This window comes from Mizuhopecten yessoensis, unplaced genomic scaffold, assembly GCF_002113885.1.
Source record: "Mizuhopecten yessoensis strain PY_sf001 unplaced genomic scaffold, ASM211388v2 scaffold11047, whole genome shotgun sequence".
Classification (NCBI taxonomy): Eukaryota; Metazoa; Mollusca; class Bivalvia; order Pectinida; family Pectinidae; genus Mizuhopecten; species Mizuhopecten yessoensis.
This window is the reverse complement of record NW_018408852.1, coordinates 1,237,206-1,253,734: the sequence shown is the minus strand read 5'-3', so window position 1 is coordinate 1,253,734 and position 16,529 is coordinate 1,237,206. Positions and strand designations below refer to the sequence as shown.

The 16,529-nt window shown below is 36.7% G+C and overlaps 1 protein-coding gene across 4 annotated transcripts in view; it reads right to left on the bottom strand.

The window, feature by feature from the left end:
* The window catches only part of LOC110465038 (calcitonin gene-related peptide type 1 receptor-like), a 114,068-nt gene extending 97,882 nt beyond the window's left edge, over positions 1-16,186 (bottom strand). Inside the window, exons 1-2 of one of the 4 annotated variants that reach the window (XM_021520602.1) lie at positions 15,967-16,186; positions 13,417-13,723 (exon numbers count right to left, since the gene is read on the bottom strand). In XM_021520602.1, the coding sequence (XP_021376277.1) occupies positions 13,417-13,525 (109 nt within the window). In that variant the 5' untranslated portion in view covers positions 13,526-13,723; positions 15,967-16,186. Of the gene's footprint in view, positions 1-9,065; positions 9,165-13,416; positions 13,724-13,826; positions 14,042-14,220; positions 14,238-15,966 lie in introns of those variants that run through there. The other 3 variants (XM_021520604.1, XM_021520603.1, XM_021520605.1) reach the window with 3 other exon arrangements.
* Positions 16,187-16,529: the final 343 nt, after the last annotated feature.

Here is a 16,529-nt window from a genome sequence, read left to right as displayed (position 1 = left end):
CCCCCCCCATGTTTTGTCGTCATTTTGGAAACTGATTCTGATGGCTAACAGTATACCTGAGTTTGATAGCTTGTTGTAACATGGTCGGTTATCTGGTGACATCTATTGAAATACATGTCTGGTTGTCAGGCGACCATGGTTAACGTTGGTTCCTGGTATATATTCGAGGTCACCATGTGTTTATCATGGTCCACACTATACCCGTCTCAGTGTCTATCAATCGCTTTCCTTCCTTCCTTAACATTTCCACTTTACAGATACGGCGCGTCATCTATGGCACTTATCAAATAAGCCAAAACATATTTTATCGTTACGTTCCGCAACAACTTAAAGGACTCACACAACTAAATCAGTTTGTAGTTCCTATCTAAAATAAGTTCCGGCTAATTACTGGGCCACTGAAGGAGTTTAATAAGGAACATTTTTATTCAAAACATTTACTGTCTTACCAGACCCGCCTTTAGAAATGGTCAAAGAGCTACACAAATATTTCTTTTAATTTTTATGGAACGAAAAGACAGACAAAGCAAAACGTACTGTTGTGTATATGGGGATAATATAATTAGGGGGGTTTACGTGTACTACACATTATATCTTTTTGTCATGCCTTAAAAATGTGATGGATTAAAAACATAGTAGATCCATTAAATACTTCACCTTGGAAGATACTGATATTAGATAAAATTGAACCATATGGGTGAGATAAAGTCTTTAAAATGAAAAAAGAAGGGCTTTTAAAAATTTCCAAGTACTTAATTACCTTCTGTTTACGACTACGGGCCTTTGACCTTCCGTTTTGCGAACTAGACAGGGAAATATTTACAAAAAGCATATACGTTTACTATACGTAGCCCGGTCTGGTTCCCAGTTCCGTTTATGTTTAACGGAACTAGGGTCTGGTTCCCAGTTCCGTTTATGTTAAACAGAACTAGGGTCTGGTTCCCAGTTTCGTTTAAGAAAAAACGTAACTGGAGTCTGACACTAAGTTCCGTATAAGATCAATTACTTAATAAAGGCTATGGTAGTCTTAATTTCCGTGTGAAAGGTTGCGGGTTCCTATTCCTGTACTGGATTCACATGTTACTATGCTCCTTGTAGACAGGGAAAGAATTACAAAACACGTATACGTTTACTATACGGAACTAGGGTCTGGTTCCCAGTTCCGTTTAAGGAAAAACGTAATTGGAGTCTGACACTCAGTTCCGTATAAGACCAATTACTTTATAGAGGCTATGGTACGCTTGACTATTTTCGTGTGAAAGGTTGTGGGTTCGATTCCTGTCCTTGATTCAGATATAACTACGGGCTTTTGACCTTCCGTTTTGCGAACTAGACAGGGAAAGAATTACAAAAAGCATATACGTTTACTATCTGGTCTGGTTCCCAGTTCCGTTTATGTTTAACGGATCTAGGGTCTGGTTCCTATTTCCGTTTATGCTAAACGGAACTAGGAAACCTTGCAAACCTTCACGTTATTTTATAAGAGAAGCCATTTTTCCACTTTATTATGTAAGTCTATATTATTTTTGCATTTTTTATGCTTATTTATCAAGATCTTATGAGATTTAAGTTAAAAAAGTATGTGATTCTTTAAACTCGTTTTATTAAGTTCCATTTCTAGACATTTCATTTTAAAAATGTATTGTTTAATCAATAATAGGATAAGATTATCCACTATCAAATCAGCATCCTAAAAACTGAATTGTCCAAATATAAATTAATATGAAATTAATAAAAGCAGGTTTTCAGTAAATGTATTTTGATGTGTTTTTATTAAGTAATACATTGTAACTGGAATCTTGTATATATTTATTCATAATTCCAGTAAATATTACGAAAATCAGGAAATATATTTGTTAAATATTCCTATAACTAACACAGTATTTCCTATTAGTGAACAGGTAAATACAGGTAAATAAATCTACCTCTACTATACCAGAACAGACTATAATGACACCTCTATTGTTTTCCAGTGTTTATATAATTCTATTGATCAGAAAAAAAGGAGGAGAAAGGAGAACAAACCCCAATAAATATCAAACAATGACCTTTTTAATTATATACATATGGAGGTTGCCAATAAAGCAAACGAACCGTAGGGTGCACGTGCTTGATAAGTGAGTGAAGTTTTCTTTTACCGGGAAAGAGATTAATTATAAAACACGCTTGCTCGAAGAGGGCATTGTTTGAAATTTAATCATGCTACCTCCTATACAAATGTATACTGCCAAAGAATATGTTCAAATGTCGCCCAAAGACACATAAATATTACAAGGACACTACAATATACAAATATCACTGTAGCAGTTTGTATTTACATAACCCCAAAGACCGAACAACCTACAAGGTCCATTGATTGAACAAACACCTTTTCCCATTAAAAAACCCCAAAAAGACTACAAAATAAATACTTATAAAAGACACTTTTGTGTGGAATTGTAACACCCATCAAATTACAAAGACAATGCGTATCATTACTATTGTCTAAAGAGAATATGACATATTGATACACCACTTCAAACCGATAGGACGGCCAGTGCGTGTCACGGTACCACTGTATAAATACTGGAACTATTTACTAAACAGAACAATACTGTTTTAAGCTGAAAGAAACTGAACGTTTGCTAAACTATCAATCTCCCGGATCATCAAAAATGAAATTGATGAGCCTCCCGAGTCCTTTGTAATGTATGTACAAGCGAATTTGTAAAATGAGCGTGTGCGACGTTTTTACGACACTTAAACTCACTGAACTTGTTGATGGTACATGTATTGTACGTTTCCTGTAACATTATGTCTGCTTATGTTTCAAAAATGTTTGAGATATTCTGGAGGGCACTTCATCGATCAGACATGTTAAAAGAATTGTAGTCACTAAAATGAGGAAAGGTAGATAATGTCGTATGTATTTTCAGGGTTTTATAAAGCACACGTAAAAATAACACGTGTACGATTAGTACAAGCTGTCCCCAACCTATATGATTCATTTTCACCTGTTCGTTGCAAAACATATCTGGATCAATGTACATATATATACTTTACAGTAAACTGAATAGGAGTGCATGTTCCCTCACAAATCTGATTGATGTAAAAAGGTATGCACGATTAACGATTCACAAATAAATATCAGGCCTCATCGATAGCACTATAGTAAGGGGAATCTAGCTCGACCCCAACTATTACACGTGTATGTATATGACTATAGCGGTTATAAAGAAACGCATACAAAAAGTTTAAACGACGTCGCTCTAAGCTTCGTCCCTATTGTATAATTGAAACAACATTTTAACTGAAGCAAACTCCTCGATATTTATAATTTCTTAGTATTGAAATTTAAAACAGCTTGTCACTTTCATAAGTTACGTATCTTATCTGACTGTTGAATCAAACACCGCGGTTTATACGATAAATATATTACGATTGTCGAATTCAATATTAATCGATCTAAAGGTCAGTAGGCTTACAAAGGGTGGGTTCAATCTTTGCGGTGGACTGATTTTTAGAAATATATTGGAATTGATATCCTTTGTGTGAGCACGTGTTTTAGAAGTAACGTATTGTATTGGTATTCTGCCTATTCTGCGTCACTTTATCGGGATTTGATTTCAAGACGAGTAGTACACGGACTCATTATAACATTCACGTTTTATTAAACAAACAGTGGGGCTATATTCAATTACGTTTCAAAATAAAACTTTTATGGTATTACAGCTGATCCTGATATACGCGCGGTCCAAATATCAGTATTTGTTTGTCTTACGTGTTACTGATAAAGACATACATTTCAACTTAATTGGTCTTATTTTAATTCAATGTCAATCAATAATTTATAAAATATCTTATATAAAAGACGAACAAAGAATATTTGAGTTACATTAATGTTAAGTTATATATTAAAAAAGCAGTAAAATCGAATTCAGTTATGCCAATAAATGTAGGCTTACCATCCAATGCTGGGAACCATGCACCTTAAGCACGGAATGACGAATCGAAATGATTCATTATCGGATACTTAAACAATCAGAGCAGAAACTGAGGACACACAGCTATGGGAACTGAGCACATACATCAACAGAAAATGAGGACACACGGAACTGACGACACAAAATAAAATAGAAAGGACACAGTATAGGTAACTAAGGAGATACAGTAACACAAACCGAGGCGGCAATACAACAGAACACGATAATACACAACACATAAACTGAGAAGAAAGAACATTTGGAACTGACATCAGCAAGATCTGACCACACCAGGAACTGATGAGACACAACAACAGGAACTAATGTGTGAACACAACAGGAACTGATGAGACACAACAACAGGGACACTGGAGACACAACAACAGCAATTGATGAGGTATAACAACATGAACTCATGAGACACAACAAACACCAGGAACTCATGAGACACAACAAAAGAACTTGATGAGACACAACAACAGGAACTGATGAGACGCAAAAACAGCAACTGATGAGGCATAACAACAGGGACCCTCGAGACACCACAACAGAAACTGATGAGACACAACAACAGGAACTGATGAGAGACACAACAACAGGAACTGAGGAGACACAACAACAGGAACATATGAGTGACCTCACCAGGAACTGAAGAGTGACCACAACAGGAACTGATGAGACACCGCAACAGGAACTAATGAGACACAACAACAGGAACTGATGAGACACAACAACAGGAACTAATGTGTGAAACAACATGAACTGATGAGACACAACAACAGGGACACTTGAGACACCACAACAGGAACTGATGAGACATCCCACAGGAACTGATGAGGCACCCCAACAGGAACTGATGAGACACCACAACAAGAACTGATGAGACACAACAACAGGAAATGATGAGACACAACAACAGGAACTGATGAGTCGCAAAAACAGGAACTGATGAGGCACTCAACAGGGACACTGGAGACACCACAACAGGAACTGATGAGACACCCCAACAGGAACTGATGAGACACAACAACATGAACTGATGAGAGACAAAACAACCGAAACTGATGAGACACAACAACAGGAATTGAGGAAACACAACAGCAGGAACGTATGAGGCACAGCAAAAGGAACCCACGATACACCACAACAGGACCTGCTGAGTGACCAAAACAGGAACTGAAGAGGCACAACAACAGCAATTGATGAAGTATAACAGCATGAACTCATGAGACACAACAAACACCAGGAACTCATGAGACACAGCAAAAGGACTTGATGAGACACACAACAGGAACTGATGAGACGCAAAAACAGGAACTGATGAGACACAACAACAGGAACTGATGAGACACAACAACAGGAACTGATGAGACACAACAACAGAAACTGATGAGGCACAACAACAGGAACTGAGGAGACACAATAACAGGAACATATGAGTGACCTCACCAGGAACTGATGAGTGACCACATCAGGAACTGATGAAACACCGCAACAGGAACTTATGAGGCACAACAGCAACCGATGAGGTATAACAGCATGAACTCATGAGACACAACAAACACCAGGAACTCATGAGACACAACAAAATGACTTGATGAGACACAACAACAGGAACTGATGAGACGCAAAAACAGGAACTGACGAGGCACAACAGCAGGGACCCTCGAGACACAACAACAGGAACTGAGGAGACACAACAACAGGAACATATATGAGTGACCTCACCAGGAACTGATGAGTGACCACATCAGGAACTGATGAAACACCGCAACAGGAACTTATGAGGCACAACAACAGCAACCGATGAGGTATAACAGCATGAACTCATGAGACACAACAAACACCAGGAACTCATGAGACACAACAAAAGGACTTGATGAGACACAACAACAGGAACTGATGAGACGCAAAAACAGGAACTGATGAGGCACAACAGCAGGGACCCTCGAGACACCACAACAGAAACTGATGAGACACCACACCAGGAACTGATGAGACACAACAACAGGAACGGAGGAGACACAAAAACAGGAACATATAAGTGACCTCACCAGGAACTGATGAGTGACCACAACAGGAACTTATGAGGCACAGCAACAGGAACCCACGATACACCACAACAGGACCTGATGAGTGACCTCACCAGAAACATATGAGTGACCTCACCAGGAACTGATGAGTGACCATAACAGGAACTGAAGGGGCACAACAACAGCAACTGATGAGGTGTAGCAGCATGAACTCATTAGACACAACACACACCAGGAACTCATGAGACACAACAACATGATCCCACGAGACACAAAAGCAAGAAAGTCGTGAGGTATAACAACAGGAACTAATGAGGCATAATATATGCATCAAAGGAAGCATAAGAACAGAGGAGACAAAACCACAAAAGGAGACCCTTGAAGTCTTAGGCAATACTTGTTAATGTATATAGCACGGAGCAAGGTTTATGGCGTGTTTAGCCTACGTTTAATATTTGATGAAGTTCTCTTTATTACTTCTGTCTTTCATGGTCTCACGAAGTTCTGTTCAACAAGACTACTTGTGACGATATTTTTTATACTTTTTTTCAGTTCCCGCTATTATGTATAGTCTTATCTTACATTTGAAATCAAACTATTGATTAGGTTAATGCACTATTTCGTTCGAGTGTCAGTTTTCATATAAAACGAGTGGATATGTTTCTTATACTATTCCGTCGACATAGCGTATGACACGAGGATCTGTACTTGCTAACATGGAGTAGAAAGTAAACCAGGAAAACAGGCTAAAATGCGAAATATTACTTTCGGAAGGTGATGATTTCCAATTATGTGTATCAGAGTAGGAGTGTAGATGGCTATAGGCTCATGTTATGAACTATTTATACCAACAACATGTTTCGCACAGGAGATCTAAGGGGATTTGTTCTGCGTACTAATAACATATAACGGTCCTGATTGAATCAATAGCCCTTCGTGGCACATTTCACAAGATGATTGTGCTTTTGATACTTAAAGATACGGAAGCTATCTGGACCCATAGCAAGCTTCATCACGTCTCTATAGAATTAGACCTTTATTGCTACCTAACGGCATACTTAGTGAGTTCAGCAATGCGGGATAGATGCTGATGGGTCGATTTTACATATTTATTCATCTACAACATGATAAACCTACCAGATATTGATTATTATAAAGAAGAAAATAAACAAATATATAAAATAAAAACAAAAAGACGACATAAACCAAACAAGCACGCAGCAGCAACTATAAAGATTTATATTTTTTGACTGAAGTTTGAGCTCAAACAATTTCAGATCGCCAGTTATACGTACACCAGATACATACTATAACGCATACCTTACTCTTGGATAGAAGCATATCGGAAGCACGTGTTTCTATGTACATTGTATCTCTTTTAGTTCCAACATTTCAACATGTTCTCTATGTCGTAAAGATAAGGATCGCCATGCTCAGCATATACTGTTATTTAACAGGAATATAACTACCCGAACGTAATAGCAGTCAGGTGTTATCTGGTAAGCTGTTTGTAATAAAAGTTTATTTAAATTTACAGCATTAAGGGCTTAATATCTCAATATATATTCTAATAACTGCCAAATGTTGAGTGTGTATACCATCACATTAACCAGTCGTTATGACAAACACGTTTGTATCACAATTGGCGTAAGATGTGAGTTTGACTTCATTGCCGATATGAAAGTCCGTTTTATAGCCGACCGACATATTGCTAACATATACTCAAAAACGATAGCAGCGTTCTATCAATCCTTCTATCCGCTCTACAGAGAACCGTTGTATAATATTAAGATGAAGGTATTTGTACCGACGTATTTCTAGTTACGATTTTATTGCTGCAGAGCTTTTTACATAACGGTGCATTAGTATAAATAAGTGTGAAGGGATGTAACGTGTTTGTGCCATTGCATTACTGTAAACGATTGTGTCATGATTGTGAGAAATTTGTTATCATGATTTTCTGTAAAAAATATTGTTTTGAAACTATGCATTACTCTGTAAACGAATACTAATTGATGTAGTAAAATTGCATTGCCATGTATCATTTTTAATTAATGTATCATGATAAACATGTTGTTTACTTTTAATCTTTTTTTGTGTGTGTGTAAATGGATGTTTATTGATGCAAAGTGTTTTGTAGCAAAGCATCACTGTTTGTGATAAATTACAAAGGTATTCTGTATTCATGCATTACTGTCATTTTTTTCCTGTGTTGAGTACAAGGACGAAACCTAATATACAAGTGTACGGCTAAACATATGCAAATTTGTCATTCATGCATTTATTCATTTAGATTTGTTTTAAATTTCCTTCATTTTATACAATGAGCTAAAACTTCGCACATTCTATAAATAATACTTATTCGGAAAATTGGGCTTGAACAACAGTGCGCATATTCTATTCGATTTATTAAGGAGGAGAAAGACAATGTGATTTAATTGTAATTTTAACAGCATGCTGATATAAACGATCCCAGTAAATCGTAATCTCGTCCTGCAAAAAGAGGCGTCCTTACTCATACTAATGGGAAAGCATGTTCTCGTAACCCTCATTAGTTAACTATCAATTAATTGATTGATAACCCTCTACCGCAATCAACTTGAAAGGGCTGTCTACACTAGAGAAAGCGATGTAGCCTGGGTGGTACTTCCGTAACACAACACTGCCATGCCGTGATGACGCATTCATATTTAATGCGATAACACCATTTCAAGATACATGCTCATCTGGCTACCTACGTTGATATTTATATTAGATTTAAAATCCTTTCTCATAGACAGTCACCTGGATACTATATATGCATGTGTTGTATGTCTACTGTACAATAAAACGCACTCGTAGCGAAGCATATTTCCGTTTTATGACCCTAGTTCAAAACAATTACAAATGGCATAATTTGAAGATTTTTAGACGATGTGTGTTGCATGAGAAGAGACAAGTCACATGGCATAGGTAAGAAACTCACACTTCAGTGTCACAGTCAATAGTTTGACAAAGGTGTCACTTTTTGCATCTTACATAGGGGTTAAAATTTAAGCAATATGTTCTTGTGTTTAATTAAATACATTACCATAATAGCCCTCCCTGTACAAAGGACTCATCAATAGTTGCATTCCTTATTTAAGCGGGAGTAAAATACATGTTCGTGCTTCACCCTTACCAGGGCGTTTCAAATAAGATGATATCTAAGTGGAAGAAAACACATTTTAAAAAAAAATCAGCATTTTAACCATGAACGAAGTTGTATCCTGCAAGGGAAATGCGATCACGCATGAGAGAAATGTATAATGGTACAATATAACTTCATGTGATTTTCCCACCAATTTAAGTATGACATGAATGACATAACATGAAATAGAAAATGCATCCATACAGAAGAAATATATTTCAGGTTGAAAGAGCTGTGTCATTAAGTATGTGAAATATTGACATGCAGTATCATATTTCACGCATCACTGGTTTTTAACATTGCAATTTCATAGATATCTCGTGAATTGAAATCAATAAAATGCAAACATATACGCCAAACAACCGGAAGTTGTTTTTTTGTCCCTAAAATCTCGAGTATTGTTATTTGGTTGCAAGCTGTTCTATGACACGACACACTATTGATGGATGGTGCGCTGATGGATGTCTGAACGAGTTACCATACGATCGATGTGCTAGCTAAGTGAGCCAGGTATTGCTGCTGCACCTCCGCGTTATGTTGCCGTACTGGCCTTTCTGGTACTGCCAACCGTAACACGGGGGATGTACCACCAAGTGATGCCAAAGATACAGGCGCCGATCCGGTATTGTCACAAACTATTATAGCAATTAGCGTTGTAACGCATGATAAAGTCACATTAGGTAAAATAATCTTCGTGACAGTCGTCGGTCATATCAGGTTCATATGAAATATTATCGCTTCAGAGAGTGCGGGCCTTCAGCCTACAGAGGCGTCCCTCTTTGTATACGAACGTACCCGTTGATTACTCAATAGATCAGAGGAGTGTCACAGCACCAGGCAGTAGAAGTTATGTTAACGGTTATTATATATCAGCGTCGGAAGTAAAATTATATAAGTTTTCTTAATAGGTGTAACATAGAGGATAGTAAATATACCAATACCTTGTCACAGGCTCACTGAAACCATACCTGGAAAGCAGCTGATACTTATTTATTTATTTACTAAGTATTGCCAAGTTTCACTTTAATATCTTCGTGTCAACACCAATATACCACATTAACTTTTGTTAAAAAATATATTTGCCGTAAGGAACCTAAAAAATGCACTGGCGCCGATGTCATGATTGGTAAAAGAAAAATGAGGAACGGCAAAGAAGGAGATTTTCACAGCAGATTTTAATTCCAATAATTGATTATATTTACTTTGTATATAAATGTGGAAACCCGTAATTCAAACAAGAATTTATCATTCTACAGGTTGGTAGTATAAGGTAGTGTGCAGAGAATTCTGTTATATATTCATAATACTATCGCTGATACAATCGTTAAAATATTGTGGTCAGTAAAATTCGATAACCCCGTCCAATATACATGTAGTTTCCCACAGAGCTTATGGACATCCTTTGTCAAGACTCGTTTAGATTCAGCGATGACTTCATCATTTATTTGACAGCGTGTGGTGTTTTTGGCTTCACGAACTGGAAGTAGGAAATCATACAATTGATATGAAATATATTTCCTGTGACGATGTCTAGTTAAAATGCCTTACGATAATTAAAATATTAAACTTGCGTTATCAATCAAAATGATCCGGTAGAGCAGTCAAGTTTCCAGATTTTCTTCTAAACATCAAAATATCCATATAACTCGAAATGTGTCTCTATTTACTGACAAATTCGAGATAAGCGCTTTTTACCGGAATCGAGGTTGATATCGTTTGATAATGCTCTGTTAAGACAAGCACACCTGCTATATATAGTAACACCTGTTCAAGGTGCATGTCCATCATCTCTTAAGTATAACTTCATATAACACCGGATTCTTTTCGTCAAACTGAGCGTGACAAAGTTTTGTAACGGTGATAGATCAGAGGCGTTGATGTGTGGAATGATCCGTCATGCTTCTGTAGCCTAATGTAACAATACGATAAGGAAAAGCTCATCACAAGCATTGATGTTTTACGAGCGGAGGAGTGAGGGTGATAGCGCGAGACGTAATTCACAACTTGCGGGATACTGTTCATCAACGGCTCCACACAAACGCTGCCAGCTCGTGCAATGACCTTATTGCGGCTGTAATAAGGTCATGCTTTATAACACTTAAAAAAACGCCCATCTGTTAACATGACAACATAATTTTGACAGTTGCTTTAAGTACATTTAGGTGAAAGGTCATGACAGATAACCAATTGACATATTTAGAAAATGGTCCTTACATTTTGTTTCATGACTGAGCTAAAATGTTCAAAATAATTCACACGATTCATAAAGCGGCGTTGTTTTTCTGTCAAAATGTAAGACTGAATATTGGCGTTAGAACAGAAAAAAATGAACTCCCTGATGCCTTACTTCCGGTTATGTTCAATTTCGACAAATGTTTCTGGTGTCCTATAAATAGAATCATTGGCGCACATATATATATACAATATATGCCTTATGAAGCGTTCCGATTTGGATATTATAAAATCGGACTTATTTTAAAATTCATCCTGGTTGTTTATAGATTATCTATTTTTTAGAGTAGTTCTTTACAACTTAATACAACGTGTTGCATAGCTTGAAGTTGCTGTATTGAGTGATTATATATTCGGTAATGCTAATTAAAGTAACACACGTGAATAATTTATCTCAGAAATATATGGAGAGAGAAGGAAAGGAATGCATCTAGTCAATATGAATATATATACTAGATATCAAATATCAGATGTTATTGAATAATAAAATTGTATGTTATCTATTTAATCAGCCTCAAGCTATAAAAAACAATAGTGTAACGTGTACCTATACAGCTACCTAAAGATTTGTCAGGCTAACAGGTGATTCACGGTTTAGCAAACGGTTATTACTGAACGTCCTTAAATGATCTTAAATGTGAATAGGAAGTTAAACAAGATAAAACCAAACCAAACTGTTTACATGCTTCTTATTTTTTTTAAATGCATGTTGTATTTTGTTTCATAAAAAAACACATGTACAGATAAATACTTGCAATTAACATTCTAAACTTACACGAGTACGTGTATACTATACACAGTTAATCATATTGTGACTGTGTCACTACGTTGAGTACGTTTTGAATAACCGTATGCACGATTTTTATACATGTACTTGTTCTCAATGACCACACCCTCTTAACAAATACTAAACTGAAGTGTCTACCTAGAACGCTTGAAAGAAACGTGCACTCTTCACTTGTTTCTAACAATTAAGTACAAAAATAATGGCTATATGTAATTAAATATATAATGTTTTATGATAACTCTGTATGGTTAGTACTTGTACTAAGATTGTGTATTATTGAATTACGTCTAAGAGCAGTGAAAAATAATCATCCCGCGTTTTATAATGAACATTTTCCACTTAATACAAATACTCACTTAGTGTGATTTAAATGAAGTTACCCTTTAGGCATTGAGCGATTACACAAGCAATTTTCTGTTAATATTTAAATAGAAGTATCTTAAATTTACATTTAACAAGTCGTCAAAACATATATTAAAAAACCCGATTTCTATCAATTTGATTAACTCCTTAACTATTGTGAATTACAACAGGTAAATGTTTAAATTTGTCGTTATACAGAGCTTAAGCTATGGCGATGTTAACCCTTTTACCACTGTAGACCATAATGGACTTGTCCAGATCAATGCATGGTAGAGTCAACTAAAGTTACATAGGGGTGAAAGGGTTAAGGTACATGTAACACTGTTAAAGTGTATTAAGGCATGACTCTTTATAGGTTTTACCAGGCTGCTTTCCATATAAATTATTTTTTTAATGTTAAAAATGTACATATTTTGACTCAAAATGATAAACAATGTATTTTTGTATGTTTACAATTTCCGTTTTACAAAGCAACACGCTCTACTCGTGAGAACTGTGTATAGTCAAAACAAGGAAGTTACACGTAACACTGATAACAACCAAGGAGGACGTCGGCGACATCGGAATCCGCCCTAATACGACCTCTTGGCAATCCAGACGCTTTTGAGACGATAGGACAACAAGTAAAATGGATTATATGACAATGATGATAGACTTACGTGTACATACCAAACTTCAGAACATCTGCAGTTGTTTGATTTGTTTAAACAGATGTCTGAGTAACGAGGAGTTGATAAGAGAAAACACGTAAGATATTGCTTATCGCTGATAAACCCCTAGTATAACCAGGGTCTAGGTTTCGTAATTCAAGAATTCGGGATTTGTTTAAAGCAATTAATAGACCTACCCTTTGATATGTAAATAACTTACCGTCATTAGGATAAGGCTGAGAGAGGACATCTCGCATACATTTGCGGAACGCTGTATACATCAGTTCCTGTAAGTGGCTGGACTTGCTCAAAGTGTCATTCCCAGGCATGTTGAAAAAATATCCAGAATAACTCCAATTAGATCACTGCACACACCTTTTCATGTGTTAAATGATGGTTTATCTAACAAAACCACAACTAGTTTTCATTATTTAGATATGCGTTAATTCCTATGCAGATCCCCAAGATTTAAACCATTGATGTCGTTGACACGGTTCAGCGAATCATGTTGCGGATCCCACACTCTTCTGGAATGTAAACAAGTAATATTCAGATAAATATAGTTATCATCAGCATTATGAGGGAGACAACAAGTAAAGAAAACACTTATACTAGAAAATATAAACTAACACAGGAAATCACAAGTGTTGAATCGCTCGACTTATCTCCAGCAACGTTCGTTTACCCTATACACTGTTCAGTACTGTGGGACAGCGGGTCACACGTGTAGACTCGCTCCCCGATTTACACTTATATCAACCGTACATGTCTGATAATCTACCGGGTAATTATATAGAGGTATGCTTCTATCTTGTCAAAACACATCCTTCCACGTTCTATATTATTTTATAAACTATTTATTCGATACATACATTTATATTTAGACATAGCCCCGGGTTAACAGGGATAAGACTTAAGATTCTACGGAAGAAACTCAGAATCTCAGTCGGGCGTGCCAGTAGTTCCAGCAGATTAAAGACGTGTCACATCCCATGCGTGTTTTCTTTTATAGAAAACAATATACCACACTGTTTCAAGTCGTCCTGTTTTGTCGACAGTCTTAACCCTCTCATTCACAACAAAATCCATTATTCTCAATCAATTGGCGATTTCAGCGTCCTCTTTATTCTTTCAGCTAAATCCCTTAAATATCTCAAGTGTTTATTTTGTTACCTTGGGCATTCCATTAAACTGAAATTACAAACACGGACCACCTTTCAAAACACGCTCCATTGTATATCAAATGTCAAAGTATATATTCACTGTTTTCTGTCTATTAGGGATGTAATGAACGGTGTCCAGCAAATACATTATGTCCACGTTAGTGATCAAGAGTAATATCCAGGTATAAACTTAACACGAACAAAATTTAACTACCTGCTGGTTGACTATTGTAACAAACAGGACTGGTCAGGTGATATTATGATTTCACTGCAAGCTGATTAACGTTAACGCATGTCTAGCAGTTTTGTTGTACTATTTCCGATTACTATTATATTTTTCACGGTTACCCCAAATCTATAATTATTATAGCGTGCTAAACGTTATGCGATAGAGATTTTGCACGCGCGACAGACGTAGGTCAATGATAAACGCAGCGTTATAGCTATTCACTTAGGTATACATCTTAAGTATAGAACAGAAAAACTCAAATATTTATCAGCATGAGTGGTATTCCGTCTTTGGGTATTGTAGAGTTATCATCTGTGAGCAGGTATTGGTTGTTACGTCATTGGTTGTTGTGAGAAAATTACGTCGTTTTCTCAATAAATGATGACGTTACTCTCACAAACAAATGACGTAACAATCAATACCTGCTCACAAGAGCAGATAACTCTGCAATACGCAAAGACGGAATAGTATGGCTGGTTATAGCATCAATATATTGTCACAGTTTAAGCTTTAAGCTTTCAACAGCAGATTCAAGTTTCTCCCACAGCCACTATATGTTTCCTCACTCCCGAGTCATTGAACAAATCTATTAGCCGTTGGTCAACATTTTTGGTTACCCTTTAGTGGGTAACACCTTGAATGTGAATTCATTGGTATTTTTTTTTACTTATGACGTCACATAACAATGCTTTGCGACGTCATCTTCCATTGTGACGTCATGGTTCACGGCAATTGTTTCCCCCCATCGGAAGCCGACATAGTGAAATATTTTCAAGTGAAACATATGGCTTTCCAGATATTAACTATTGATATTAAATATTAACAGTATGGGAGAAAAAGGTCCCAAAACTCGTGATGGTAGGTTATCATGTTTATCGAACTTTCGTTAGTTAATTTTAAAATCGTAAAAGACACTCGGTAAACCTCGTGTCTTTATACAATTTGAAAATTAACTAACTCGAGTTAGATAAACATGATAACCAACCATCAGTTGTTTGGGAACCTCTATTTATTCCGCAGAACAATTAGAAGATTATCAATTTGTCTTGTTAGAAAATATAAACCAGATCATCATCTGAACAAGTACAAAGTTTTAAAATGTAAATTGTAAACATAAATTTGATTCGCGTTTGCAACTTCTATTGCAGACATGAATCCGCTCTTAATGAAATCTACAGTCCTTCGTCTTAAAATGTATCCGGACAGCGGAACGGTTGTCGTATACTGTATCGTTTATCCCTTAAAGGATCAATGATACACGCCATAAGGTTATTAACCAGATGCGCCTGTCAAACTCTAGAAACAAATACTAACAACCGCAAATACACACAAAATAGTTGGAACAATTCCATCCAATAAAATGGTAAGACGGTCTTACCGAGGATTTCAGGGTGTATCACATGCCGGATTCCAACTAGAAGTGAAATAGATGATACATCCGCACGTGCATTAGTTGCTGCAGTAGGTCTTCTCTGTGTCGGTATATTTTCCACTGCTACCACAAGTGTTGGCGTACTCAACCTTCCTATTATCGATAGCATCGAATGCGCCCTAGCCCTGCGTCTTCCCGAACGGCCGATTCAGTAATGCAGGTACGATCGTTGTTCGGGTGTCTTTTATAGATAAATCGCGGGCTATATGTCCGTCACAACGAAAGGGGTTTCCCGATCTATATACACATCCATAACCTGAGTACACAATACGGTATGTGTAACACCTCCTTGGTATGTTGACAAGTAGGGGAGAGCTGATAGGTTTTACAAATTGAAATAAATATTTTAAGTGGGATTAGTGCCACTTTGACACCATTTCAAAAACATTTGGAAAAACGTCACGTACATGTACATGTACCTAAAACCATATATACGAATACTCCAGTCTCGAGATATCTGATCCTCGCCAGCATTTGTGTTCATTTAACTAAGCTACTATCATTCATCA